At 55.4% G+C, this 25,251-nt stretch overlaps 1 protein-coding gene across 2 annotated transcripts in view; it reads left to right on the top strand.

Moving 5' to 3' along the window:
- GMDS (GDP-mannose 4,6-dehydratase) overlaps positions 1–25,251 on the top strand; it is a 436,476-nt gene that overhangs the window by 219,300 nt on the left and 191,925 nt on the right. For both annotated transcript variants that reach the window (XM_021099748.1, XM_021099749.1), the window contains one exon: positions 2–129. In XM_021099748.1, the coding sequence (XP_020955407.1) occupies positions 2–129 (128 nt within the window). The remainder of the gene's footprint in view (position 1; positions 130–25,251) is intronic.

Raw genomic sequence — 25,251 nt, 5'->3', positions numbered from 1 at the left:
GGAGCTAATTTCGTTACTCGAAAAATTAGCCGGTCAGTAGCTAAGATTTACCTTGGACAATTGGAATGTTTCAGTTTGGGGAATCTGGATGCCAAGCGAGATTGGGGCCACGCCAAGGACTACGTCGAGGTAGGAACTGACTGGTTAAATCCTTTAAACAACCTGTGCCAGCCGGTGTCTGGGTGCCAGGCCCCCGGGGCCGAGCTCCAGGGTGGCTCGCTGGCACAGGTCACACCGAAACCACGGGAAGGGGGGCCTGTCACAGCTGTTCTTGTAATCGCTTAAGGAGGCGCCGCTCGGGGGCCGGATGACCACTGGACAGTGTTTGGGTGGTGGTGGTTCCTTTCTAAAGCGGCTCCCCCACTTGGGCCCCCCCCCACCGCCCCAGTTTCAGCCGGAAGAATCTAGGACCCTCAGGTGTAGGTACCAGGCTAAAGAGTCTCTCCGCGGGGATGGTCTTTATGCAGCGACCGGTTTCTGCTGCCCTGGGCTCGGCGCCTAGGCTGCGCTCATGGCGACCTGCCCCTGACAGCAGTGGATTTTGTCCCCTGGGTGGAGGGAGCGGGGGAAGCTGTTCTTGGTAAGAGCGCTGCTGCGGAATAATGGGTGCAGTTCGGGCGTTCAGGCGTTCACTCCCGGACTTAAACGCACTGAAGTTTTGGTTTGGGTGCCACGGGTTGCGCATATAAGTTGTGCGGTTTTTCCTTTAACAAATCCTTCCATTTTCCCTGCCCGGACGGGCACGCTTTTAAATATCCGTGGTGGTTCTGTGGCTGGAGGTGAAGGGGACACTGTCGCTGGGGTCTGCTTGTCCCTGTTCAGGTGCTCGGGGGTTTCCTGTCCTTCAGGATGCCTCCTTGGGAAGCCGGGTCCCGCTGCCTCGTCCACTGACGGGAGTCAGAGAGAACCCCCGCCCCCGCCCCCACCCCCAAAGGAGAGTAAACAAGCAGCTCACTTGCTCGCCCAGGCTGTAGCTTCACAGTGCCATTGTTTTGTTTATAACACTTGAAATGTCACACACTCAGACACCCAATTCTGATTGATATTCTGGACCAAAAAATATATTTCTGACTTAAAATTTTGAACCTAACATTTAGATCATTGAACGTGTTCTTCCAAGGTGTAAATACAGTGAAGCATTTTATGCTGGTAGTACCCCCTAGATATATTTCACGAACATGACATTAGATAACATGTACGGCCAGACTTTCAGAAATGACGAGAAAGTGGGAGAAGGGAGTTGTTTGCGAGAGAAGTTGAAAGTTTCTTCCGTCTATAGCCTAAGTGGTCTTCCCTTCCGAAAACAGGTGGCAAGTTTTGTGAAAAAAATATGATTTTTTCAGCGGTGCCATTCTGCTGTATAGCCTTCTGTGTGTACATGGAGCTGTAGAACTCAGAAACAGATTTTGACAGTGAAAGAAACTATATCCAAATGTTAATACCTATTTTTGGTTACATTTATCTTCTGTATACTTCTGGATTTTCCATATATTTGAAATGAGTTAATGTTTTCAATCAGGGAAAAAGATAAATGACATTTTAAGAACAGGCCCCAAAATCCAGCCAAAAATGTGTGAGACTCAAACAGGTACGTAAGGAATGAGAAGGCCTGGGAGATAGCAGTGGGTCTGAAGGGGGGGCCGTGTTACCATCTCGCCCCCCAAACGCCAGGGGAGATAGCAGTGGGTCTGAAGGGGGGGCCGTGTTACCATCTCGCCCCCCAAACACCAGGGGATGCCCTGCTCCCCGGTGTGGCTCAGACCTGGGCACCAAAGGGCCCATGTGTGTATTTGTTCAACATGAAAGTATTTCGGACACATTTTGGCTCAAAGACTCCAAAAAGGCCATCCCAAATGATGCCCTTTTGAAGAGTCCCTGGCGAGTCATGTTGCTGTGGCAACCCCAGAAGCCAGCCCATCTGTGTAGTGAGACGTCCCGGCTGCTCGGCCTGTGTAGCATCTTCAGACTTTACAGACGCTGCCCAAGGCCCCTCCCGTCAGCACACCATCCCAGGCCTGATTTGCTCCACATACAAGTGGGTTTTGAGAATGGGGGGTCCCCTGGGGTCTGGCGGTCGTGCAGGTTGCTGATGCCAGAAGCATTGCCTCGTGAACGGGCTCTGAAAGAAGTCTGCATTCCACAGGTGCTAAAAACATGTCACACTGAATAAGAAGTCATCATTTGCCGTCTCCAATTTTAGAAATATTACCATCCTTTGCATTTTAAATATATCAAAATGAGGTTACTTCACAGACTTGCGGCTAAAGGAGGTGTGGCCAAAACTTAAATCAACAAGCATGAGAACGAAAGAAGAGAAGCATTGTTTCTTTAAAACCTGGCTGCAGGAGTTCCCGTCATGGCTCAGTGGTCAAGGATCCCAACTAGTACCCATGAGGATGAGGGTTCGATCCCGGGCCTCGCTCAGTGGGTTACGGATCTGCGTTGTCATGAGCTGCAGTGTAGGTCACAGATGCAGCTCAGATCCGCATTGTCGTGGCTGTGGTGTAGGCCAGCAATTGCAGCCCTTTCAACCCCTGGGCTGGGCCCTAAAAAGCACAGCAAAAAGCAAAAAAACCAAACCCGTCTGCGTCTTGGCACAGTGACCCGCTTTAGCGTAAAGAGCCTTGGCGAGCGAGCGCAGATTGGACAGGTCATAAGAGCATCTCATTTACACACGTGTTAATTACACGTCCTCCCCACGCGCACATAAACACGTTGTACTGGTGAGTCTTTAGATTAAGCGGTTTACACTTTTTTTACTTACGGATGACCCTCAGTGATGAGACCAGCAGGGTCTGATGGAGGGTGGAGGAGAGCCCAGCGTGTCAGAGGCGTAGTCCCCAGTCTTACTTAGCCAGGCTTTATGTGCCAACTTACCCATCCGAGAAGAGGGCATGGCAACGGCGAGTGAACAAGTTAGCGCCGACATGCTCTGCCTACGAGATGAGACGCCACCTCTGTCCTGTGAACACTTTTCCCACAGTGTCTACAAAGCCATTTGCTGATGCAGATTCGTTAGCGTCTGTTGATGGTCTTGTTTCTTAGATCAAAATGATGTAAAAAGTGTTTGGGTGGGGAAGCGGTTTCAGCTTGAAGAATGGAAAAACTACATTGTTACTTTGTAGTAACCGAGTCTTCTGCAGTTACCTCTTTTATAACATTTTATTATAAGCATTTTTAAAGATGCAAAATTGTTGAGTGAATTACCAGGAACAGCCGTTCACCCATCACCCAGATTCTGTACTTAACGTCTGCAATGAGGGTCGCGTTTTGAGAAAGAAAAAAAAAAGTCACTGTTTAAAAATGACTGTAGTGCTGAGGCCCGGGCTATAAATAGACAATTTACGCAAACACAGGTTATCGAAAATTTGCATTTCTTCTGGGCTACGGTCAGTTGACAACTCATGCTTTTAAAATCTTTTCATCGTCTTAGATGTTTCTGTGCTCCACCAACCCCGTTCTCACGCTGCTCTCCTTTTCATGACAACACATGGGGCCGTGGGCCTGGGGAGGAGGAGGGCCCGGCAGTTACGGGCCGGCTCAGACCCCTCCCCGCCACCCTCGAGGCCTCACGCTGGCTGGTTTAGGCCACAATGCAGCAGTGCTTTGGGGGAAGTGCGTAGGGCTGCCCATCCCTGCCTGTTCCTTGGCATCTCAGCGAGGTTAGCTTCGTGACAGCTCTGGTCTCAGCTGGCGACAGACCTGGGGGCTGAGCCCGGGGAACCTCTGGGGAAGGAGGCTCTGGACGGGGCTGGGGAGCGGCCGCTGTGTCCCAGCCTGTGGTCCCGTCTCCGGGCTGCGTGCGCATCCGGCACGAACTCCCAGAAATCTGGGAGGAAAGGTGTCGGTTAGACTCGCCGCGATTCTGTTTAGGGGGAGCCTTGCCTGATGCAGCGTCGTCAGCAAACAGTTGTTTCTTCTTCACGTTCACGGGGGAGCTTGACTTCTTGCTGTGTCCACCTCTCTAAGTGGCAGTGGAACCTCGTTCCAAGGCCTCACCCAGCAGAAGTGCCCCGTTTCTGAGGCCCGGTCTTGGCTGTTTGGGGAGACGGCCCCGGAGCGGCCCTGCCCTGTGGTCCCAGAAGCCGTGGGCCCCGGAGCTTCTGGGACGGCTTATTCCCAGATAAGTTAGAAGCACGGAGCTGGGTCTGTTGTTACCAGGTTTTCGGTGGGCCTTTAAAAACAGAGCCTGGGCATCTGACATTCACCGAGAAGAGGGGTTCTTGGCAAAGGCGTGTGTGTGCAGAGGATGTGCGCGGAGGATGGGGCCGTGGCTGTGGTGCCTGGTCAGGCGTGGACGCCCTTGCCGGCCTCGGGGGCCGCATCACCACGTAGAAAAGCGTGGGCCCCGCCCTCCTCACCCACTGATGCTTCGTGTCATCACACGTGGAAGGTCCCCACGAAGGTTTGGGTCTGTTCCTGAAAGTAAACCCTGAAACCGCGTGCAGAGTTGCTCTTCACTCGTAGGGTGCATTCCCTCGGGTGAGAGGGACCCGCGAGGGTGCCTGGGCATCCTCCCTCGCCATCGGCTCTGTCCTTCGTCCGCCCCTTCTGTCCCTGCTGTCACCCACTTCCTGTCTGCGTCCACCCCGCGTGCAAACGGGCCATTGAGGACCAGACTCTTGGTGTGGTGGGGGTGTAGGCACCTCTCGGCGTGACCCCACCTACGCTCCGTGACGATTTCGCAGGAGAGGGAGGCTCTCGATTGGAATAGACGCCGAGCGGGAGTGAAATGCCGACACGCTGACCTGCTCGTTAAACGGCTTCACAGCGGGGCATTGGCTTTGCTCCTGTTCTTTCTGCCTCGCTGTAGGAACAGACTCTTATGGGACCACAGTTTGTGGCCGGGGGCTTCCTCCGGGGCCGTGGTGGTGCTCCACACGCAGGCTCAGCTGCCCCACGTGGACGGGGACGGGTTTGGGGGCCTGTCGAGTCAAGACCGCTTTCATTTTTGCAAAGACACGATGGTCGCGTGGGCGTCTGCTGACCTCGGTTCATTGCCAGGTGCGGTTTTACAGAAGCAGCTGTCTGAGGGCAGAAGTGAGAAAGCACTTGTGAAATTGTCTTTGCCTTCTCGACCTCAGCCTCACGTGGAAATCGTTAGTAAAGTTCCGAGAGAGGTGGGATGACTGAAGAAATCGTATCACTTGCTCAGCGCGTGCTCGGAGCTGTCAAGTATTTGGGATTGTTCGGCTGCCTTTTCCGTGTTATATAGAAACCGGGTGGAGCTTAAGTCATCACTGTTCTTTGCTTTGGCCGGATCTAAGCTCTGAGATCTCCGAGAAGAAAATCTCTCCCCAGCAAAGATGGGGACCAGAGTGGCCCGTTTTCTTGAGTCCGTCTCTCGCAGCAGCTGCCGGAAGTCGCTCGTGGGCTGGACTGACTCCTCTCCCCTGGGATCGTGCTGCCGGCGAGCCTGGTGCAGGGCAGGTGCCTCCAAAGACCTGCGTCTTCCTATGTGATCACCTCTTTATAAAGCGGTTGGAAGGGAATTTATAAAGCAGATGAGGGTGTTTGTTCCTCTTCCTATGAAGATACCGTTTCCTATAGTCGGCATCGGACGTCTTCCACCGGGCAGGATCTTAGCCCGTTCAGGCCTGAGTCGCGATGGATTGCTTTGGCTCCCCTCGTGGGTCTCAGCCCTCAAGCCCTTTGCGGTCCTGTGCAGACGGCTCACGCGCTGTCATACGGGATCGCCGCTCTCCTGTCATCAGACTTTATTCCTGTTTCCAAAAGTGGATCTGAGCAGGTGGAAAAAGAGAAAGAATGACGCGGTGGCCCTGATTTACAAGACAGAAGCTGCAAAGGACAGAAGTAGCATCGTGTACAAGGTCAGGTGCCCCTCGTGCGACTGCGAACACAGCCACCTGCGGTTCGGACCCTCGCACGTGTTTCTGCGCAGTTCGGGACCTGCGCCTGGACGCGGAAGCCTTCTCGGTGGAGCACAGTTTGCACCACAGATCCTGGTGTCTTGGAGACGCTCCGCCACCCCTTCCCTCCCCCACCCCCAAGCCCACGGGCACCTCGGCGGCTCACGCTGTCCTCGTGACACCTCTTCCTTCACACGGACGCATGGGCGTTGGCAGAAGCCAGGCAATCTCTGAGCTTGAGAAGGCAGGTGGCCCCGCAGTGCCTTCGGGTCCACTGAGTGTGTCCTGGCCTTTCCTCTCGTTCAGCACAGGTGCCACTTCCCAGGTCTGTCCCATGAGTGGGCGTGTGAGGCAGCCGCGAACAGAATGTGGGTGCCCGGGCGGGGCCTGGGAGGCAGGTGACATTCCTGGCAGGTGCCTGGGCCTCATCCATGCAGCCCGCGTGCTCCTCCTGGGCGCGGCAGCTGCGCCCCATCCTCTTCACCGGGGCAGAGGCGAAGGTCAGAGGCCCGGGCTTCTCGGGGTCAGTGTCTCCTCTGCTTCGAGAATTACCTGCTGGTTTTCACTGGATCTGAAATTTCAAGCTTGAAAACAGAATACAAAGCGCTCTCAGCAGGCCTTTTTAGAGCCCTGGTGACCCTCCTGTGCTGGGCAGACTTTCTCACCTCCGTCTTTGGATTTGCTGCTCCGGGCGAATCTCGGCCCCTGCTCAGCAGAGAGGCTGCAGCTCTTTCCTGGTTGGTCTTTCTGTTTTCTGGCTTTGAAAGGGGCGCCCCGCCTGCGGGCCCGGCCTTGGGACAGTGCGTTCCGGTGGGTTCCTTGAAGGTGGTACTGCCCGGCCTGTCCGGGCCAACCCTCGGTCCGCCCCGTCTTGCCTGTGCGATGAACGAGTCATTGTTTTCACTGACTTCCGGCGTGGACCCTCACCAGGGGTTGGCGAGGGCAGAGCCCCAGCCTGGGGAGCTGGTTGGAGAGAAAGGGAACCATCTCCAGAGCCCGCGCGAGCAGGCGGCTCCCGAGTGGAACAGGAGACTTCTCTGCAGTAGGTGTGAAGTTCATGGCTGTGTAGCCATGTAATTTGGAGGCAGTATCCACTCTGTACAGGACAGACAGGTTTAACAGAATCATCTCATTTGATCTTTATCTTCTAAAAGCTGAAGTGAGAAGCTGGAAGAAACGGCCTCTGCGGCCTGAATCCCATGGCCTTGTGTCAGCGGCAGCTGAAAGGCTCATTGTGGTCCAGCATCTGCTGGCGGCTCTGGGAACCTGAAGCGTCGCTGTCGCTGGCGGGGCCAGATGAGTCATCCGTTACAATTAGCCCTAATGAATTACCGGTTTGCTTGCTTAATTATGCGTGGTGTCGGGCTCTGGGACCTTGGGAGGCTTGGCGAGGCTGCGGTGGCTGAGGGAATCTTTCCGTGGGCCTGTCCTGGCTGGCGGTGACCCTCCCTCTCCTCCTCCCTCCCCCCCGCGGTGGGGGGGCACAGGATCAGAGTTCTCACTGGAGAGCATCCTTGACGGGGTCACCAGCATCTGGAGCATGAACCCCTGGCTTTGCGCCCTGAAAGCCTCTTGCAGCACCAGGAGCCTCTGGGGTCCTGGCTGCTCCGCTGCCCTCACTGGGCAGGTGTGAACCGTGTTTAGTGGCCACAAGATGGCTACCGGGCCTCCTTTCCTTCCCACGGGAGCAAAACCTCCTGATCACGAAGGGCTGCCTTCCGTGGAAGCAGGGGAATCACTGAGCTTGTGGTCCACACGTTATGAGACAGGTGGCACAGCAGAAGTAGCAAAGACCTTCCTGCCCTGGGGGCCGTGGACAGCGGCCAGCCCATCTGTGGCACAACTGGGGAACCACCGTCTCCCAGGATGCCCCTTGATCGTGAACTGCTCTCAGGGTCAGTTATGTTTTAAAGAAAAGGCCTTTTTCTGGATCTGAAATACCATTTATTGAAATATGCCTTTGCGTTTATTCCCAAGTTGAAGCCTTCCTGAGCACTGACATGGATAAACTCCCTGAACTTTTTAGGAGCTTTCATCCAGGACACTCAGTGAGGTGGCTGCTGTCACCCTCTTCTCCCCCAGAGGCAAAGAACCAGACTCGAGAGAACATGGCTTGGTTTGCCCAGACCCGGCGCTCTGCTGGGGCCCTGCCTTGCGGGGCGGCCTGAGGCTCACTCTGCCCCCCGCCGCTGCCCCCCTCAGCACACAGAGCCTCCACTCTTCTTCAAGCCACAGCATGTCCACTGCAGAGTGAAGGCTGGTGATGGGAGGGTGACCCTCGAGGTCCTTGCCAGGCCCTGTTCCCCCAACCCCGCCTGCAGGTGCTGGGCGCATGGCCCTTGGGTCTGGGGGCTGAACCTAGCCTGGCCCTGCTCCTTTCTTCTCAGGCCTGCTCTGCTCACAGGTCCCCCCAAGTGTCTCCTCGACACACCCTCTCACCTCGTGGGGCCCCTACCGGAGCCCAGGCCACCCTACCCCCGGAGCCCGTGTCCAGCGTCCTATGTCCAGGGCCGCCTCATCCCTGGGGCCAGGGGCCAGGACTGTCTCTCGCCTGGATCCTGTGTCCAGGGTCCTGTGTCCAGGGCTGTCCCATCCCTGAGGCCAGTGTCCAAAGTCCGGTGTCCAGGGCCACCCTGCCCCCAGGACCTGAGCCCAGGGCCACCCACATGGGCTTCGTGTGTCTGTGAACACTGTATAGAGGGACCGTGCCAGCAGCCAGATACAGATGTAGCTGCTTCAGCCTTGGACTGACAGGTTCATTTTCTATTTTTATGGTAATCCGTAGGTGCTCCTGTGTCCCAGAGCTCTGCCTCCTGAGAGCCTGCTGGTGGTGGCTCTCTCCCCATCCGGGACACAGACCTGCGGTGTGGACCTGCTGGGGTCTTTTCCTGCCCTTCCCCCTGCATCCATTTCCTGGCGTTGGTGGGAACATCATGCAAAGCTATGCCTGTCTGATTTACATAAATCTCCCTGTTAGCTTTCCGTTTTACCGTATCGGCATTTTTGTGTTTGACCTCTTACTGCTTTTTTGGTTTTATAAAGGAAAAAAAGTGCCTCCTCAGCAGAGCCATCTGGCTTCGTTTCCTGTCCCTGGGCGACTGTGTGTGCGTGTTCTCGCCAGGCCAGCCCTGCGGTTTTCTGAGAGCTGCTGTTACACTGGTGGTCTCGGAATTCCACGGGGCTGACGGGAACGCTGCCCTACAGGCTTCTTTCAAGTCTAAAGTTTCCAAGGTGAAAAAAAGGCGTATTATTGTCATTTTTGACATGGCATTATTTTTTTCCTGTAACTGGAATAGTCTTTTAAAAAGAATTATACCATTTTGTTCTTTGAGGAAGGAAAGTTGCTTCTGAATTTTCTTACGATAGTGGGTGACCAGATCTGCCCGCCCACCACCTGGGCCGACGGACTGAATGGACTCCACATGATCTCGACAATATGGGTTTTTTCTTAAATCAGGTCCCTGAACAGTCACTCGGGTCTTTCTTGAGTGAGAGGCGGTTGGCACATGACGTCGTGTCAGTCCGACGTGTGAGTCCAGCATAATGATTCGGTTTCCGCATGTGCTGCAGAGCCATCACCACCGTGCGTCTCGGTAGCGTCTGCCACCTTATCTCGCTGCACAGGTTCCAGTGAGGAAGTGGCTCGGGTCCCCTCCATCCCCCGCGTTCCCAGGCGGCTGAGCGCTGTTACCACCAGCTGTACCCTCACCCATGACTGTTTAGCTTATACCTGGAGGGTGGGGCCCTGGACCTTCACCCGATTCACCCCCTTTCACCCCCCCAGTACCCCCTCCCTGTTCCGTGTGTCCGGGAGCTCCGGTGTCTTTTTTTGCTCATTGTACTTTATTTATTTATTCATTTATTTATTTATTTATTTATTTATTTTTAGGGCTGCACCTGTGGCACATGGAGGTTCCCAGGCTTGGGGTCGAATCAGAGCCACAGCTACCGCCTCCACCACAGCCACAGCAACCAGCAACGCGGGATCTGAGCCTCATCTGTGACCTACACCACAGCTCATGGCAACACAGGATCCTTAACCCACTGATGGAGGCCAGGGACCAAACCCACATGCTCATGGGGGCTAGTCAGGATCGTTAACCACTGAGCCTCCCTGGGAGCTCCTCGTTGTGCCTTTGAAATGTTCTGCAGTGCTTGTCTCTCTGTATGATTTACTCACTTGGCACCAGGCCCTCCAGGCCCATCCATGTTGCTGCAAAGGGCAGGATTTCCTTTTCATGGCCGAATAATATTCTGTTTCCTCTTTATCTGTATTAACCACAGTATATATTAACTTGTTCTCTTTCTTTCTTTCTTTTTTTCCTCTTCAAGGCTGCACCCTCAGCGTATGGAGGTTCCCAGGCTAGGGGTCAAGTTGGAGCTACAGCTGCCTGCCTGCGTCACAGACACAGCAACTTGGGATCTGAGCCACTTCTGCAACTTAACACCACAGCTCACGGCAATGCCGGATCACTGACCCAGTGAGCCAGGCCAGAGGAGGAGTTGAAGGGAAGGCGTGAGGAGTTGAAGGGAAGGCGTGAGGAGGAGTTGAAGGGAAGGCGTGAGGAGTTGGAGGGAAGGCGTGAGGAGGAGTTGGAGGGAAGGCGTGAGGAGGAGTTGGAGGGAAGGCGTGAGGAGTTGGAGGGAAGGCGTGAGGAGGAGTTGAAGGGAAGGCGTGAGGAGTTGAAGGGAAGGCGTGAGGAGGAGTTGGAGGGAAGGCGTGAGGAGGAGTTGGAGGGAAGGCATGAGGAGGAGTTGAAGGGAGGGCGTGGGGAGTTGAAGCGAAGGTGTGAGGAGGAGTTGGAGGGAAGGCGTGAGGAGTTGAGGGAAGGCGTGAGGAGTTGAAGGGAAGGCGTGAGGAGTTGAAGGGAAGGCGTGAGGAGGAGTTGAAGGGAAGGAGTGAGGAGTTGAAGGGAAGGCGTGAGGAGGAGTTGAGGGAAGGCGTGAGGAGGAGTTGAAGGGAAGGCGTGAGGAGGAGTTGGAGGGAAGGCGTGAGGAGTTGAAGGGAAGGCGTGAGGAGGAGTTGAAGGGAAGGCGTGAGGAGGAGTTGAAGGGAAGGCGTGAGGAGGAGTTGGAGGGAAGGCGTGAGGAGGAGTTGGAGGGAAGGCGTGAGGAGGAGTTGAAGGGAAGGCGTGAGGAGTTGAAGGGAAGGCGTGAGGAGTTGAAGGGAAGGCTTGAGGAGGAGTTGAAGGGAAGACGTGAGGAGGAGTTGAAGGGAAGGCGTGAGGAGGAGTTGGCGGGAAGGCGTGAGGAGTTGAAGGGAAGGCGTGAGGAGGAGTTGGAGGGAAGGCGTGAGGAGTTGGAGGGAAGGCGTGAGGAGGAGTTGAAGGGAAGGCGTGAGGAGTTGGAGGGAAGGCGTGAGGAGGAGTTGAAGGGAAGGCGTGAGGAGTTGAAGGGAAGGCGTGAGGAGGAGTTGGAGGGAAGGCGTGAGGAGGAGTTGGAGGGAAGGCATGAGGAGGAGTTGAAGGGAGGGCGTGGGGAGTTGAAGCGAAGGTGTGAGGAGGAGTTGGAGGGAAGGCGTGAGGAGTTGAGGGAAGGCGTGAGGAGTTGAAGGGAAGGCGTGAGGAGTTGAAGGGAAGGCGTGAGGAGGAGTTGAAGGGAAGGAGTGAGGAGTTGAAGGGAAGGCGTGAGGAGGAGTTGAGGGAAGGCGTGAGGAGGAGTTGAAGGGAAGGCGTGAGGAGGAGTTGGAGGGAAGGCGTGAGGAGTTGAAGGGAAGGCGTGAGGAGGAGTTGAAGGGAAGGCGTGAGGAGGAGTTGAAGGGAAGGCGTGAGGAGGAGTTGAAGGGAAGGCGTGAGGAGGAGTTGGAGGGAAGGCGTGAGGAGGAGTTGAAGGGAAGGCGTGAGGAGTTGAAGGGAAGGCGTGAGGAGTTGAAGGGAAGGCTTGAGGAGGAGTTGAAGGGAAGACGTGAGGAGGAGTTGAAGGGAAGGCGTGAGGAGGAGTTGGCGGGAAGGCGTGAGGAGTTGAAGGGAAGGCGTGAGGAGGAGTTGGAGGGAAGGCGTGAGGAGTTGAAGGGAAGGCGTGAGGAGGAGTTGGAGGGAAGGCGTGAGGAGTTGAAGGGAAGGCGTGAGGAGGAGTTGAAGGGAAGGCGTGAGGAGGAGTTGAAGGGAAGGCGTGAGGAGTTGAAGGGAACGCGTGTGGAGGAGTTGGAGGGAAGGCGTGAGGAGTTGAAGGGAAGGCGTGAGGAGGAGTTGAAGGGAAGGCGTGAGGAGGAGTTGAAGGGAAGGCGTGAGGAGTTGGAGGGAAGGCGTGAGGAGGAGTTGAAGGGAAGGCGTGAGGAGGAGTTGAAGGGAGGGCGTGGGGAGTTGAAGCGAAGGTGTGAGGAGGAGTTGGAGGGAAGGCGTGAGGAGGAGTTGAAGGGAAGGCGTGAGGAGTTGAAGGGAAGGCGTGAGGAGTTGGAGGGAAGGCGTGAGGAGGAGTTGGAGGGAAGGCGTGAGGAGTTGAAGGGAAGGCGTGAGGAGTTGAAGGGAAGGCGTGAGGAGTTGGAGGGAAGGCGTGAGGAGGAGTTGAAGGGAAGGCGTGAGGAGTTGATGGGAAGGTGTGAGGAGGAGTTGAAGGGAAGGCGTGAGGAGGAATTGATGGGAAGGCGTGAGCAGTTGGAGGGAAGGTGGGATTTTAATTTCCAGAGGAGGAGGAAAAGTTAAAAACCGAGTCAATAAAAGTTAATGAGGAGCATTTAAGCCGTTTCCTGGGTGGGTTTGTGCTGCGAGTTGAGGCCCTGGGCTGCTGTGGTCCGCCTGCCGCAGACCCTTCTGGAGATGGTGTCCGCCCTTGGAAGGAGCCCGTGGCGGTGGCCGCCCTCTGCCCGCTCGTGCGGGCTCCGCGTCTCCGTCGGGGGGAGCAGCCCGCAGCAACTCAAGTGCAGAGGTTCGGGTTTGGTGCGGTGTCGTTTGTTGTTTTGCCGCGTTGCCCGTACTTGACAGATGACTGAGCAAAGCAGTGTTGGGCGTGACCACTTCTGCGTCTTTGCGGGGCCGTGAGCCTCGGGTGCCCCGTCTCCGGGCGCAGAGGGCACGCGCGCTCTGCCGCTGTTCGCTGGGCGGTTGCAGGTGTTGGGGCCGCAGCCCGGCTCGACGTCCAGCAGCAGCGGTCAGAGGCGGAGCCGCCCAACGAGGGGCCGCGCCCTCTTTGGGATCCGTGGCTGGTCCAGGCGGCAGGTCCCCGGCTCCGGCTCCTGGAACCCGTACCCAGATCGGACAGCGGGTGTCACCGCTGTTTCCCTGGTGTTGGAGTGAACCTCACCCTCTGTGCGGCCCCGACGGCGGAGCCCGGGCTCTGTGCCTGGCCCAGTCCCTGAGCCGCTGGGAGGAACGCGGAAGCCGGGCCGTCCTCGCCGCGGGCGCAGAGGGGACCCTCCCAGGCAGGGGTGATGCCCGGAGCGTTTAGGTGGTAAAATTGTTGCCCTTTCTCCAGACGTACCGCTGATTTTTCCTAAAAGCACACCACCAGTTTTTCGACGGCAGGTTTTTAAAGCTCAGTCGTCAAACTCGGATCCTTCAGGGAAACTCTTCTGCTGTATTTCCTAGAGCACATTAGCCGCGTGAGCTGTTTTTATTTAAAAGAATGTGTGCTTGTGGCGCTCGAGTCGGGTGTTGGCGGCACGGCTGCCCGGCCTGTGTGTCCCGGAGGAGCATCCTTCCGGCTGCCGCCTCCAGCTGCGCAGCGCGAAGCAGCCCACTTCCCAGCCCGGGTCCTGACTGCCCGCCTCCGAGGGGCGAGAGTCGCGTGGCCCTGAGAGTTGTCAGCTGAGAGCTTGATCCCAGTTGGATAAACGCTTTTTGCAGAAAGTCTCATTACCATCCAGTGTAGAATTTATATTGTTTTGAATGACCCAGGGTACACGCTTTTATGTCTGACGCTGGTTCAGTGACTTACACGCCGCAGCGCCGTCTTGGTCTTCAGTGTTCATCAGTTACTGTGCACTCCCGTCAGCCGGCATTTATCTTTTTGCATGCTGGAATACAACACGTTGCAGAGCATGCTATCGATAGAAAAATTAATTCAAGTCACACATGCAAGCTGTTTCGTCTTATGTCATTTAAATTTTTCTGGTAGCCTCATTTGGAAAAGTAAAGAGAAACAGGTGAAATCAATTTTAATATTTCATTTAACCCATTATATCCAGAAGGCCACGTAAATGTGTTAAGAATACAGAACGTAATCAACACATGTTATATTCTTTTTCTCTGGACTAAGTCTTCATGAACTGGTTTATCTTTCTGCCTTATGGGTTGGCCCCCTGCGGGTCGCACCTCAAGCTAGGCCCCAGGGAGCACTGCCTGGGACTCTGCATATTCGTAGATTGGGAGTCAGCCTTCTCGTGCCCAGAGCTGCCTGTGCTAGGGTTAGGGTTAGGGTTAGGGCTAGGGTTAGGGTTTAGGGTTAGGGTTAGGGTTAGGGCTCTCGGGCGTAGCTGTGCAACCTGAAGGGTTGCGGGTAGGGCTAGGGCTAGGGTTAGGGTTAGGGTTAGGGTTAGGGTTAGGGTTAGGGTTAGGGCTAGGGCTAGGGCTAGGGCTAGGGTTAGGGTTAGGGTTAGGGTTAGGGTTTAGGGTTAGGGTTAGGGTTAGGGTTAGGGTTAGGGTACGGGTTCGGGTTAGGGTTAGGGTTAGGGTTAGGGTTAGGGTTAGGGTTAGGGCTAGGGCTAGGGTTAGGGTTAGGGTTAGGGTTAGGGTTTAGGGTTAGGGTTAGGGTTAGGGTTTAGGGCTAGGGTTAGGGTTTAGGGTTAGGGTTAGGGTTAGGGCTAGGGTTAGGGTTTGGGTTTAGGGTTAGGGTTAGGGCTAGGGCTAGGGTTAGGGTTAGGGTTAGGGTTAGGGTTAGGGTTAGGGTTAGGGCTAGGGCTAGGGTTAGGGTTAGGGTTAGGGCTAGGGCTAGGGTTAGGGTTAGGGTTAGGGTTAGGGTTAGGGTTAGGGCTAGGGCTAGGGTTAGGGTTAGGGCTAGGGTTAGGGTTTAGGTTTAGGGTTAGGGTTAGGGCTAGGGTTAGGGTTAGGGCTAGGGCTAGGGCTAGGGCTAGGGTTAGGGTTAGGGTTAGGGCTAGGGTTAGGGTTTAGGGTTAGGGTTAGGGTTAGGGTTAGGGTTAGGGCTAGGGTTAGGGTTTAGGGTTAGGGTTAGGGTTAGGGTTTAGGGTTAGGGTTAGGGTTAGGGTTAGGGTTAGGGTTAGGGTTAGGGTTAGGGTTAGCGCTTAGAGTTAGGATTATGGTTAGCGCTCTCGGGCGTAGCTGCGGAACCTTTAGTTAGGTGGCCGTGAGAAGAGAAGCCCGGACCCTGGTGTTATTGTTTTGGATGAGCAGTTGGTACTTTTTCCTTGTAGTGATCATAGGACTGGACAGTCTGTGGCCTGTCCTTGTCACAGTGAGGAGCTTATGTGGACCACGGCCAGTCAGTCCCTGCTGCCACAGGGCAGGCAGAAGGCTCTGTTTGCAGCCTTCCCAGGTGAGTGTTTTCCGGGAGTTTTGGAAGTGGCTGCAGCCAGCGCCAGCATGGCCGTGAGTGGACACTGGCGACCTTTCCGACTACAGTTCACCCTCGGGGACCAGCGGCGACACTGGGACACTGAGGGCGCCAGTTCAAGGAACGGAGCTCAAGCATCAAAGCAGATCCTTTTGCAATTCAGGGAATCCTAGAATCTTTTAGGCGAAGGACCTCAGAAAGCATGTAGTTGTTGACACAGGGTTAACCATTGGAACAGAGTGTATATCTGGGGGCCTTTGATGTAGGTCAGACAGGTCATGGCGGCGCTGTACTTCCAGACAGGTAATTCCGAGGTGGGTGTTTTCTCGGTTGGTAGGCAGAATCCTGGGCTGAGAATTCACTTACGTGCTTTCCCTTCAGATCAAGAACCCATGGACGTTGGAGAGCATTTTAGATGCACCTTTGCTGTATGGTGTGTCCCACTCAGTGTGGAGGCTGCCGGACGCCACTAGTCAGCAAACCCAAATGTCTGTTTAAAGGGAACTTCAAAGCTCCGAGCGTGCTCTCTTCGTGCTTAGGGGCAGTGACACAGACGCTTAAACACTCAGAACCTTAATGGCGACGGATACCCTAGGTTTTCCGAGAGCCCGTGTCGTTCTTTCCCTTTACGCAGCATCTTCGTCGGTAGGATCGCAAGCCAGTCTTTTGCAGAAGCTGGCGTGGCTTTCCCCATTACAGAGATGCACGTGCTCTGACGCCCCTGGGCTAAGATGGCCTGCCTTCAGGGTCAGCGAGTCTGGGCAAACCTGGGATTTCACCCCAGCGCTGCTGATTCTTGGCCTTCTGATCTGGATTTTAGTTACTTAAAACTGTGAAGAGACAGGACACTGCAGCTGCTTGGGAGCGGACAGCCTGCAAAAGCCCAGCCGCCGGTCCCCTACGCCGTCCTGGAGCCCAGGACTGCCGAGTGCCTGGTGGGGTCAGGGCGGTGACCGGGAGGAGGGGGAGATACGGCTGGACGAGGGGCCTACGTTCCAGGGTAGCTGTCAGCTGGGCGATGACGTTCGAGTGACCCAGTCTCTGTGGAAGTTTGTAGCTCAAATGTCATGTGTCCCGCCGAAAACTTTTTACCAACAGATTCAGAACAAAACCGATCACCTCATAAACTACTTGGCAAAGTGAACCTTTAGATGAAACTTGTTGAGTGAAAAAGAAAAGGAGCGTTTGAAAAACGGTATTGTCCACGCAAGGATGGGTGTTGCCTCATATCTAGGCGTACAGTGTATTATTTATCCCCGTGTTAATTAAGAGCTTTGCATGTTTGTAAGTGCACTCCCCTCCCCCAAGGCTGGCCCTCGGCGAGCAAGGCATTCCGGTTCCTTCTGTGACTGCTGTGCTTTGGACATGGGAGCCAGCCACGGACATTTGCTCCGAGAGTATTGGCCTGTCCATCTGGGAAAACAGAGACGGCACATCCTGTAAGAGAGGCGTTCACCCCATTTAGCTGGAAGCCCAGTTGGGGTGACCATTCCTGGGACAGTTTGTTTCATTTCCCTGCTGTTCTCGCTCTACCCACCACAATAGGTATTCAGTCTTTGATTTCTTAAAGCTTTAAAAATATTTTTAGAACGTTATCGCTATTCATAAGTCACAATAAATTACTTTGTGCCAGGTCCGCCTGCCTGTTAAATTCTACTCCCGTTAAGCGCTGGAAATCGTTGGTGGGACTGTGTGGCCCCTGGCCTGTCAGAACCCCCCCATCCCCTGGGGCTTGAAAGCACCTGTTGACCGAGATGCACAGGGCGCCTCCCCCCAGCAGTGGACCGTCAAACGGGAGAGAAGCCACATGTGCACAACCGGAGACGCGGCTTGGGGAGCTTCCGGCTCAAGAGTGCGGATGTAGGGCCCCCACCTTCCTTGTCCTGCTCACAAGTGACAACGGCAGTGACGGCTCCCGACGGATTTTCCACGTGTCTGAGCACCCACGGTCTGGGGTCAGGCGGAGGGGCGCTGCCATCTGGCCCCACACGCGCCTCCAGGGCCAGCCCGCTCTGCACAGGTGCAGAGGCCCTGCTGCAGGTGCTCTTCCCACTGTGGGCGCCCTGCAAAGGTCACCCACAGTGGGCGACGTGCAAAGGACGTGCAAAAGTTCTCACCCACCCCAAAGCCCCCAGCTTCCTCGGCATCTCTGAAAAACCAAAAAACGTCAAAGAGAGGTGACGACTCTTGTTTCCAACATCTGTGAAATGTAGTCAAATAAATCTGACTTTATTTTTAATTTATTTATTCATTTATGTTGTCTTTTGCCATTTCTAGGGCCGTTCCCCTGGCATATGGAGGTTCCCAGGCTATGGGTTGAATCGGAGGTATAGCCGCTGGCCTGCACCAGAGCCACAGCAACACGGGATCCGAGCCGCGTCTGCGACCTACACCACAGCTCACGGCAACACCGGATCGTTAACCCACTGAGCAAGGCCAGGGATCTTACCCGAAACCTCACGGTTCCTAGTCAGATTCGTGAACCACTGCGCCACAATGGGAACTCCGATCGGACTTTAGATTTTCTTTAAAAAGTCACAAAAAATCGACGAGGCAGGCTCCAGTGACAAAACAGATGCATCCCCGGCTGGTAGTTTGGGTGTGGCCTCAGCCCCCAAGAGTCGGGGGATTCTGGGGATTCTGGGCCCACCGCATCCTGGCGGTTGGTCATAAGCAGGAGTGGGACCCACAGGACCCACCTCCCACGCGCGTTGCTAGGAAGCCAGCTCAGAGTGAAAGGTCTCCTCGCAGCTTTCCCAAGGTGCTGCCCATTGCCTCCGCCGCCACCCAGAGCGTGGGGGCTGTGGACAGGTGCACAGGTGGGCCCCGACCTGTCTTCCCACCCGTCTCTGGCAGCACCAGGAGTGCCCCATGTCCAGCGTGGGAGAGTTGGACAGCAGCGCACAGAAAAAGAGTTTTTGGTCCCTGTTTCAAAGAAGAAGAGGGGGCCGAGCTGGCCAAGTAACTTGGCCGGAGCAACGGGGGGTGTCCGTGGGGTTTGCCTCTGGGGGGCACTCGCCTGCCTCCTCTGCTCAGGTCGTGTCGCCTGTGCCCTTGTCCCTCCCCTCTGCCTCCGGCCCATCTCCTGCTGTCACCTCCCTTGGGGAACGGAACTTCTTCCTCTGATGGGTTCTGACACTTTCCTTTGCCGGCCGTGCGCTCCCTTGGACACTGGGACCCTGCGCTCAGGCAGCTGCCCTCCTGGGAGGGCCCAGGGCCTGCAGCCATCAGAGACCCTGTGACGGAGGCTCCTGCTGGGGTCGGGCACTCTGCTGGGCCAGGGCTGGCATCTGGACACCCTTGTGTGGCACTTTGGTCACTGTCACCCACAGCACACACAGAGGCCTCAGCCAGGAAAGGGCTTGCTGGGAGCCCTCCAGGACAGAGGCAGAGTCACCCCTGAAACCTGCTGGCCCTTTGTCTTTGTTCAGTGGGATAAAACATCTGCTCTCGACCTGTTCTGTGGGCCTGACAAAAACTCAGCGCGGGAAACCTGCCCTTGCTTCTCAGCCAGAAGCCGTCTGGTGCTGCTGCCCGCCAAGGCCAAGGCGTCCTGAGGGTTCTCCCAGAGAGCAGGGCGGGAGGGAGGGGCTGGCGGGCCCGCACCCTGATGGAGCTCCCGGCCCCCGAATCCGCCTTTGCCAGCCGGGAGGCCTGGGCCAATCAGCCAGCTCTTCAGGGCCCTTACCCGCTCGTCCGTGATTGTGTTTGTTTAGTTTTGTACACTTTTGTGTTCTTTCAGTCTTAGATCTTTTTAAAAACGGCTTTCTCGGAGACCGTTCGATCCCGACCGTGTGTCCCGCGGCCCTTGGACGTCTGGGGGGCCTGTCCCCACGTCACGTGCTCTGCCTTCAACAGCGCTTTTCTGTTCTGAGTCTGCCCTCCTCCCCAAAGCTGAAATAAATCAACGTTGGTGGAGACTCAGTCGCAATAAATCAAGGCCTGTCCAGAGCTGGAGCCGGCCCAGTCAAAATGTCATAGCTTGGCTTTCACTGAGGATTAATTAAAGGTCTGATATAAAGCCCAGATGTGCCGCGGGAGAGCAGCGAGCTGCCTGGTGGCTGCGTCTCCCCAGGTCTCTGCCCACCCAAGAACCGGCTGCGGGCCGACCGGCGAGCAGGGCGCAGGGGGTGGGAGGCGCACAGCCTGGGGGGCTTTATCTGCTTTGGAGGAAACAGAGGGGGCTTCTGGACCGGGAGGACCTTCCCGGCGCCGGGCTCCAGCGTGCAGTCCTGAGGGGAAGCTCAGCCGCTGGGTTTCACGGAGGGAAACGGCCTGAACCAAGTAAGGTGCCTCCGGTGCTAGAAGGTCGTGAGGCACCGAGTGCCCGGTTCACACTTGGCCTCGAGAGGGTTTCAGCTGAAGACGCTGTGGGGTGGACGCTTCCGAGGTGTTTGTGTTCACGGACGCCCAGTTGTCCCATCGGGAAGCTTCCAGATTAGTCTTGCTCCCAGCCCTTCCTCCGGTGCCACAGGGTTCCACGGGGCCTCCTCAGAGGGCACTGGATTAAATGCCCACAGAGCAAGTCTAGCGAAAGGGAGCCTGCAGCGTGAACCGGCTCCCCATGTGTGCAAACACCATACAGTACTGGAAGCAGAAAACAAGAAATAGCTTGTAATTTAAAACCGTGCATAGTGGCCATTAAACTTAACGTTAACTGCTGTAGAAATCTGATTCCGAAGTTGGAAAAAAAGACACCTTCAAAGCCTAATGAGACATGAACAGTCTTTTCCGGCGGCAGCCTGTTCACTTTCTCTCCTGCAAGTTTGAAAATGTAGAAACGTCATAAACAAAACCAAGTTAATCTCCTGCTTGTTCCGCAAGCGACAGTGAATAGATAGCTGGTGCTAACGAGCAGAATACTTTGGTAGGAAGAACGGAGGCTTTTGCAACTCTGAGAGCTTGCTGTTTTTTATATCCCGTTTTTATTAAGCTTCTCTCAGTGGCGAGGTCAGCTTCTCCCAGAACGCTGGATTTTCTCACAGTGCCCCCTTGATGTTTACATTCTGGACGTGAACTTTTAGCTTTCTATGAGCTTAAATCATGGAATAGCATGGACATTAAAGAGACTTGAGGGAAACGTGACGTGATCTGAATATTTTCATATCTGTTATTTGACCCAGATATTTAAATATCCAAAGATAGCCAATTTTAAGGATTTTTTTTTAACCTAATGAAATTTTTTTTTTTTATGGCCCCACCCGAGGCATGTGGAAGTTTCCGTGCCAGGGATTGAATCTGAGCCACAGCTGTGGCAACTCTGGATCCTTTAACCCACTGTGCTGGGCTGGGGATCGAACCCGCACCTCACAGAGACCCAAGCTGCTGCAGTCAGATTCTTAACGTACTGCACCACAGGGGAACTCCTAACCTCACGAGTTTTTAATAGCCACCTTGTAAATGATCATATGTGGCTTCTTAGTATTTTTATTCTTCAGTCTGGTTATTTTGGCTGAAGTAGTCATTTAAATAGACTTTGTAAAGCACACCTGTGCCATTTCTCAGAAACACCAGTTTCAGCTATTTTCCTGATGATCTGTGGAGGAAACGACTGGTAGGTCATATGGGCTTATTAAGGGTCTAGCAGCATGATACTTGGCTTTTTAAAGCTTTCCTCAAGGACTCGAGTTATTTCAGTCAGTTATCTGGGAAAAAAAAAATAATTTATTGCAAACTCACGTTTCCATTCGTCCAGCTAAGTGCCATTTTCAGAAGGGTTGCTGTTTCGTGCTTTCCAGCTTCGTCTCAGCAAGGTTCCCGTTTGCCAGTGCTTCTGGTCCTGCAGCGACACCTCACCTGCTCTGTGCAGGGTTGAACAACCCAGATCAGTGTCTCGAGAGTGAAACCTGGGTTTTAAGAGTCGAGGAATGTAGAGAAATAAACCTTCCCCGTTTCTTGTTTTAAATACTCTCGCATGCTCAAGTCCCCAAATACAACAGACCAATGGCACTCTTCTAGAACTTCAAGTTACTTGGGGGTCGGGCATTTGACGTAGCTCGCAGCAGGGAGAGGCACTTGCCAGTCCATGAGGCGAATCTTTTATGTTTCAGTTTATGTAAAATCGCCTTTATGTAAGGTCTCTCTCTCCCTCTTACCTGTGGACTCTGGTCCTCCAGCCCATAGGAGGCCTGTCCCCGGTCTGGCCTCTTAGTTCCTGCGGCCTCCACTGCAGTGACTGCTCATTAGTGGTTCGCATGTCTGTCTACCGGGTATTTGCTTTCTTCGGTGTCTAAGCAGCAGCCGCACAGGAGAGCTCAGTGCACTGGACCTGACGATGGAAGAGGCGGGACGAACGTGTGTCTTTTCAGACCGAGAGGGACCACTCGACATGTTGCTGCCGGCCTGCCACGGCCACCTTGGCAGCGTCCTAAAGGGGCGTGGAGACGCCCGGCAGCGGAGCAGTGCGCCCTCCTGGTCCACACAGTGTTTGTGGACGACGCAGCGCCTTTCGGTGTGGGTGCCTTAGTGTCTGCAAACACATATATGACCTTCCACTGCTCTGAACGACTTACGGCGCTTCCCCCAAAGAGGGGCCTGGCTCCTAGAGTCATCTTATCCATTCTGTGTTTTTCCCTCCGTATTTTCAGCTGCACTGAGGTGAAAAGCTCATGGGATAGGCGCCGTGCAGTTTAAGCGTGAGCCCTGTTTCAAGAACTGTCTAGGCCAGCGAGGACCTCACGTGAACAGGCCTAAGTATCCGCACGCTATTGAAACTCAGAAATGACTGACCACAAACTTGCCAACCTCACGAATCAGAATCATGTTCCACGGCGGAGGCGGGGAGTGGACTAACACAGGCCGGCTGCAGCGTGGCGTATCGGCCAGGCAGGGACTCCCCTGCCTGGCCTCGGGTGGGGGCTGGGAGCAGAGGGACCCGGGAGCCTGTGGCTCATTGGAGACGGTGGTCGGCTCCGGGGCCTGCTCGGGCCCTGTGGCGGGCACTCGGCCTGCTCTGGTTTTGCTTTATGCTAGTGAGACGCCTGGGGAACCAGGCTGGGAAGGGGAAAGGGCCAGGGCGTAGCCTGACTCCCTGGTCTGGTAGTGCGCTGGCGAGCAGTCAGCACTCCTGAGTTGCCTGGAACCTCCGAGTGTGCCAGCCACAAGCCCTTTTGAGAAGTCAGGCAGCCTGTTTCCATGTGTCGCATTTCCCACTGGATGGTGTGCGTAGGACTTGCTCTGATTGGCTGTGGGGATGAAGACCAGGAGAGGTCCGGGGCAGGCCAGCCGTCCAGCCAGAGCCAAGAGGAGACCTAGTAGCTCCTTGGCTACTGCGTACTCTTCCCGCTGCTGTCTCATCCGGTGACGTCATTTTAGAGATGGGTGGAAGTTGACCATAAAACTTCATGATTAGCCTCTGAAAATGCACCTGGCCATTTGTTTACAGTACGTGACCTCTTTAGTTGTGCATTACACTTCGGTACGTTATCTTTAAAATACAATGATTTGTGCAACGTGACATCATACTTAGCAGCATGGGTTCTTTCTGAACATGTAGTCGTAACGACACTAAGTGCTCAGCTCTTAGATTCAGGGTGCAGTTAGGAAGGATGGCTTTTATTGCTGCCCTGAGTTAGGTGCTCACGTATCAGAAGGGCTTTCCTTCCTGCATCGTTGGCTGCACGCGGTGGAGGCTTTAGATTGTTCGATGTGAGCCAGTTTCCTGCTGCATCTGCTCGGGAACTGCCTCCCCTGAGGTGGGCATCCTCCTCTCATCTGACCCTAAGGATGCCACCCTCTCCTCTGCCCCTCTTCCCAGAGGAGGGTCAGCTCCAACCAGGGGGGCTGCGTGAGTATCCTGTCCCAGCTTCTGCATCCCTTTGCCCAGCTTCTTTGCCCGGATCCCAGCTGACGTGGTCTTCAGCAAAGCTTAGGTCATGTTTACAAAACAGTCTGTGTTAAGGTTCCACTGAAGCCTTAGAGATTGTTTCTGGGCTTTGAAATTTAATATTTTTTATAATAAACTTATTAAAACTTCTGCTTTTCCCATCATTTCCTGGAATGGCTGGAGGGTTTTTGTCGGTTTTTTGCAGCCTTAGCACTGGGCTTTCTTAGGCAAGTTCTTGCTCTGGGGGAGGCGGCCCCACAGAGATCCTTAGCTCTTCATTTCTCTTCACCACGTGGAAAGTTGCAGCCACACCTCACTCACCTCTCTCCACCGAGCCCTGATGCGCGGGGACAGTGGTTTTAAATTTCCTCTTAGTTAGAAAGTGAGAGATGGTTCGATATCCTAGTTTGTAAGTTTTAGATCGAGTGTGCAGAAGAGCAGTAGCAGTGGTAACATTTAGGCCTGATGCCCTAAGTATCGTTTTCATGGGACATCTCACAGCTCCACAGCCGGGCGGGGTGGATGGAGGGAGAAGGGGGCGTGGGGGACAGAGGAAGCCCGCCTGCTCGTCTGTCCTCCCACCCACTTCCCAGCACAGCCCAGCATGGACGTGGTCGCCACAGCTGCCACCCGCTCACTGTGTGACCTGTGCTGCCCCTTCTCCACTATACTGTGACCTCTGTTGGGGTGTCGGCCTCTGTCCTGCTCCCTCCTAAACCCCCAGCCCCGCCCTTTCCTGGCCCATCACAGGCAGTGTGAGAATTCGCTAAAGAGCACCCTCCCCTTCCCTGTGGCTCCCACGAGGCTGCCCTGACCCCTCAGCGAAGAGCCGGTGGGCTGGCTCCCTGAGTCCTGTGCTTCAGGTACCTCGAGCGAGGAGTGCCCTCCTTCTTCCAGACTCGGGAGTGCTGTTCCTGGCCAGTCCCTGCGCCGGGCGTGGCACCAGGCACCTGTGGACGCCTGCTCCCCGGTTACTGAGCCAACAGCAAGAGGAGGAGGGAGCCCACCGCTCTTCTGCCCGATTCGCGGGACGGGGACCCGGACCTCGGAGCGGGGGAGCTGGGCGCCCCGCGTCGCAGCTGCGTCTCCGTGCCGCCACCCCGACTCCTGGTGGCGACACCCACCTCTTGGCCGCTCTCTGGACCCGTCCCTGTTCGCCACATGTGTAGTGAAGAAAAACGGGTGAAGTCCCCAAAAGACAGAGATGTGCTCGTGTAAAGTGCCAGTCCATCCGAATTTGGCTTCTTCAGGATTCTCAAAGGTGTTTGGTGCGGTGATTTTCTTAAACGAAAGTCGGTGGGGAGACGGACGAGACCTGTCTGTCCTGGCCGGTGCTACCACGTGTTGGGACGGAGAGGGACCGTAAAACTTCCGGTTATCCTGTAGTTCCCGCCCATCGAGGCTCACAGGCTGGCAGGCGGCTCAGGTTGTCCCAGGAGCCCGCAGGGGGCTGCGTGGAGCCGCCAGGAGGTGGAGGGCAGCCGGTCCAGCTTCCTTGGTGAGGCTGTGGTGCTGAGACCCAGCATCCAGGTGCACAGGCCTTGTTCAGGCCCATCCGCCTGCGGGATCCTGAAGGGCGTTGCTTCCCGGCTGCAGCGGACCCTCAGGGCCCAGAGTAGTCGCCTGCTGAGAGCAGGTGGGGTGGGTGGGGCTCCCTGGTGGGTGGGGCTTCCTCTGCAGAAGAGAGCTGTGCAGGTCCTCTGCCCAGGCATGGCCTCTGCTTTGGGGTGGAGCTGGCCACTCACCCCTTTACCGGGGAGTGCAGACCCAGCAGAGCCCCCGGAGGCTGGGGGTGACGGTGGCGGTACAGTCACTGAGCCTCTGATTTTTATTTATTTATTTATTTATTTATTTATTTATTTATTTTTCCTCTTTAGGGCCATACGCCCAGCATATGGGGGTTCCCAGGCTAGGGGTCTAATCAGAGCTGTAGCCACTGGCCTACACCACAGCCACAGCAATGCCAGATCCCAGCCGCGTCTGTGACCTACACCACAGCTCATGGCAACGCCGGATCCTTAACCCACTGAGCAAGGCCAGGGATCGAACCCACAACCTAATGGTTCTTAGTCGGATTTGTTTCCCCTGTGCCACGATGGGGACGCTGAGCTT

Source organism: Sus scrofa, chromosome 7, assembly GCF_000003025.6.
Source record: "Sus scrofa isolate TJ Tabasco breed Duroc chromosome 7, Sscrofa11.1, whole genome shotgun sequence".
In the NCBI taxonomy this organism is placed as follows: Eukaryota; Metazoa; Chordata; class Mammalia; order Artiodactyla; family Suidae; genus Sus; species Sus scrofa.
The sequence above is the reverse complement of the archived record's forward strand: the minus strand, read 5'-3'. Positions and strand labels throughout refer to the sequence as shown.